Source organism: Merops nubicus, unplaced genomic scaffold (genome assembly GCF_000691845.1).
Source record: "Merops nubicus isolate BGI_N331 unplaced genomic scaffold, ASM69184v1 scaffold12989, whole genome shotgun sequence".
Classification (NCBI taxonomy): Eukaryota; Metazoa; Chordata; class Aves; order Coraciiformes; family Meropidae; genus Merops; species Merops nubicus.
The window spans coordinates 10,578-14,139 of record NW_008633106.1 but is presented as its reverse complement, the minus strand read 5'-3'; the positions used below and the strand labels follow the sequence as shown (position 1 = coordinate 14,139).

At 52.6% G+C, this 3,562-nt stretch overlaps 1 protein-coding gene across 1 annotated transcript; it reads left to right on the top strand.

Moving 5' to 3' along the window:
- Nucleotides 1-1,216: 1,216 nt before the first annotated feature.
- On the top strand, nucleotides 1,217-3,160 carry TRIM32 (tripartite motif containing 32). Its single transcript, XM_008948145.1, has one exon. The coding sequence runs from the start codon at nucleotides 1,217-1,219 to the stop codon at nucleotides 3,158-3,160; it is 1,944 nt and encodes a 647-aa protein (XP_008946393.1).
- The last annotated feature ends 402 nt before the right edge of the window (nucleotides 3,161-3,562 follow it).

The following is a 3,562-nucleotide window of genomic DNA, read 5'->3' as shown; positions in this document are numbered from 1 at the left end:
AAAGACTAACGACTTCCTTCCCTTCCTCTCCCCCTCGAAGATGTGTTTTCTTCCTCATTTCCTTTAAGGGCTAAGCACTGAAATAGCAAAAGGTATTGAAACCCAGTCTACTGAATAATAACTTCACGATGGAACCTCGTTTCTGTTCCTTTTGAATGGATGGCTGCTTTAGCATGAGAGCTGCTGGGATCTGCTCCCTGCTGGGAGGGATGGGAGGGTGGAGAAACGTGGATCGAAGCTGAGCAGCAGCCACAGTGCTATAAAAAGCAAACCAGGAATCAGGAATGAGGTCAACGCTGCCAGAGTAAGAGGAGGAGGAATTGTATGCAATTAAGCTAAATTCAGGAATTAATAGTGAGTGCTTCTAGTATAGAGTCAGGACTGGTTGGAGTTCCTTGTTAACTCCCTTATTGCTAATACCTGCTAGAGCAGTGCTGGCTTTCCTTTGGCCATGTTCAGTTTGCAGGCTGAAGCGTGGTGCAGCATGGCAGAGGTTAATGGAATACTCTGGTGTAAAATCTTGGCTGTGCATCTTCAGCATTTACAGTCATTCCCAGAAGGAGTGGAAGCTGTTCATTCCTCCTAGTTTCACTCTCTGGCAAACACAAGAAACCTTGAAAATTTATTTTGGCTATCTAGAAAAGCTGAGTAAAACCACCACATTCCTTTCGCTCGTCTCTGATGTCACATCTGAATGCAGGTCTCCAGAGGTGATCTATTAATGGCCTAGAGCATTGCACCATCTGCTTCCTCTTTTGATGCACAGCATTTTGAATGCTTGGTTTAATCTCCCTGGGTTTCAGTAAATTATGTAAACTCAGAGGCTTGGCAGCGGGAGATGGGCACCATGAGGAGATGATTCAGTCATCAATAGCTATTGGGCTTCCTTATTGCTGCCATTACACTTCTTTCAGTTCTCCCTGTAAATTTTGCAAGTGAATAATTCATGGCACTGGGAGCTGCGAGTTAGTTTGGGAGTTTGCTCGCTCTGAGATTAGCTGTGACTAATCCATCCTCTCCAAACGTGGAAAAGCTAACTGGGCTTTTTTTTTTTTTTGCAGGTTTGGGTGATAAATCAGAAATAAATTGCACGTGTGTGTAAGGGCTGGCGATGAGATAAATCACATCCCCTTTTTTCTTTCTGGACAGAATCGGAGCACCCTGGAATAGATGCGAGTGGCGGACGGGGCACCGGCCGAAGCTACCTGGGAAAGCCATGGCTGCTGCTCCTCATCTCAACTCCGACGCCCTCCGAGAGGTCCTGGAGTGCCCCATTTGCATGGAGTCCTTCACCGAGGAGCACCTGAGACCCAAGCTCCTCCACTGCGGGCACACCATCTGCAAACAGTGCTTGGAGAAGCTGCTGGCAAACAGCATTAACGGGATCCGCTGCCCCTTCTGCAGCAAAATCACACGGATCACCAGCTTGGCTCAGCTGACTGACAATCTCACGGTGCTGAAGATCATCGACACAGCTGGGCTGGGGGAAGTGGTGGGTCTTCTCATGTGCAAGGTCTGTGGGAGGAGGCTGCCGAGACACTTCTGCAAGAGCTGTAGCTTGGTTTTGTGTGAGCCCTGCAAGGAGACGTCACACGTGCCCCAAGGGCATCGAGTCATCGCCATCAAAGAGGCTGCTGAAGAGCGTAGGAGGGAATTTGGGACAAGGCTTGCCAGACTTCGGGAGCTCATGGGTGATCTGCAGAAAAGAAAAGCATCTCTCGAGGGGGTATCGAGGGACCTGCAATCTAGATACAAAGCAGTTCTGCAAGATTACAGCAAAGAAGAGCGCAAGATCCAGGAAGAGCTGGCTAGGTCACGCAAGTTCTTCACCACCTCTCTGTCTGAAGTGGAGAAGGTAAATAATCAGGTGATGGAGGAGCAAGCTTATCTGCTGAACTTAGCAGAGGTGCAGATAATGTCCCGCTGTGACTATTTCCTTGCCAAAATAAAGCAGGGGGATATAGCTCTCTTGGAGGAGGCCGCAGACGAGGAGGAACCAGAACTGACAAACAGTCTCCCAAGAGAGCTGACTCTTCAGGAGGTCGAGCTCCTTAAGGTGAGCCACGTGGGACCCCTGCAGATCGGGCAGGTGGTGAAGAAACCCCGGACAGTGAACATGGAGGAGTCGCTGATGGAAACCGCGGCGTCCTCGTCGGCATCGTTCCGGGAGCCTGAGCTGGTGCAGGAGGAGGCCAGCTGCACCCCCAATTCCTCACCGGCCAAGCCGAGGATGCCCGAAGCAGCCACGAGCATCCAGCAGTGTCACTTCATCAGGAAGATGGGCTCCAAGGGCAGCCTGCCAGGGATGTTTAACCTCCCCGTCAGCCTCCACGTCACGCTGCAAGGCGAGGTGCTGGTGGCAGACCGGGGCAACTTCCGAATCCAGGTTTTTACCCGCAAGGGCTTCCTGAAGGAGATCCGCCGGAGCCCCAGCGGCATCGACAGCTTCGTGCTGAGCTTCCTGGGGGCAGACCTGCCCAATTTGACTCCCCTTTCCGTCACCATGAACTGCCACGGCCTGATCGGCGTGACCGACAGCTACGACAACTCCGTCAAGGTCTACACCATGGACGGCCACTGCGTGGCCTGCCACAGGAGCCAGCTCAGCAAGCCCTGGGGCATCGCCGCTCTGCCCTCGGGGCAGTTCGTGGTGACTGACGTGGAAGGAGGGAAGCTCTGGTGCTTCACGGTGGACCGTGGCGTGGGCGTCGTCAAGTACAGTTGCCTGTGCAGCGCAGTGCGCCCCAAGTTCGTCACCTGCGACGCCGAGGGCACCATCTACTTCACTCAGGGGCTGGGGCTCAACCTGGAGAACAGGCAGTACGAGCACCACCTAGAAGGAGGCTTTTCAATCGGCTCCGTCGGCCCGGATGGGCAGCTGGGACGGCAGATCAGCCACTTCTTCTCTGAGAACGAGGATTTCAGGTGCATTGCTGGGATGTGTGTCGACGCCAGGGGGGATCTCATCGTTGCCGACAGCAGCCGGAAGGAAATCCTGCACTTCCCAAAAGGAGGGGGCTACAACATCTTAATCCGGGAGGGCCTCACCTGCCCCGTCGGCATTGCCATTACCCCCAAAGGGCAGCTGCTGGTGCTGGACTGTTGGGATCACTGCATCAAGATCTACAGTTACCACCTGAGAAGATATTCCACCCCTTAAAGCACTTCTCTCGGTAAAGCCTCTTCTGGCAGCAGAGATTCCTCCAGCCTGGTTGCAATCTGACAGGAACCAGTGTGGAGTGTTCAGGGAGATTGTGCCATAGCCTCAGGGGGGTTGGCGTGGAGGCCGTCGTGTTTTGTGTTTAGAAACAAAATAGCTTATGTGGTGGTGGTGGTGGTCTGCTTTTTCTTCTTTTTTATATAACAAATGTACAATAAAAAACAACGAGTGGAAGGGAAAGGATGCATCCTCCTGGAGCACTGGTTCCTTGCTCAATGACTGGTCGCCCCATAAACCTTCTCACCTCCTTCCACCACATCTCCTCCACTTCCAGCTTCAACCATTGAATCTTTCTTTGTGCCATAAACCCTGACAGACTGCACTAAATCACCTTCCCTTCCA

What these genes read in the sequence shown, in the direction of transcription:
- TRIM32 (XM_008948145.1), top strand. Translation starts at nt 1,217, where the DNA reads ATGGCTGCTGCTCCTCATCTCAACTCCGACGCCCTCCGAGAGGTCCTG.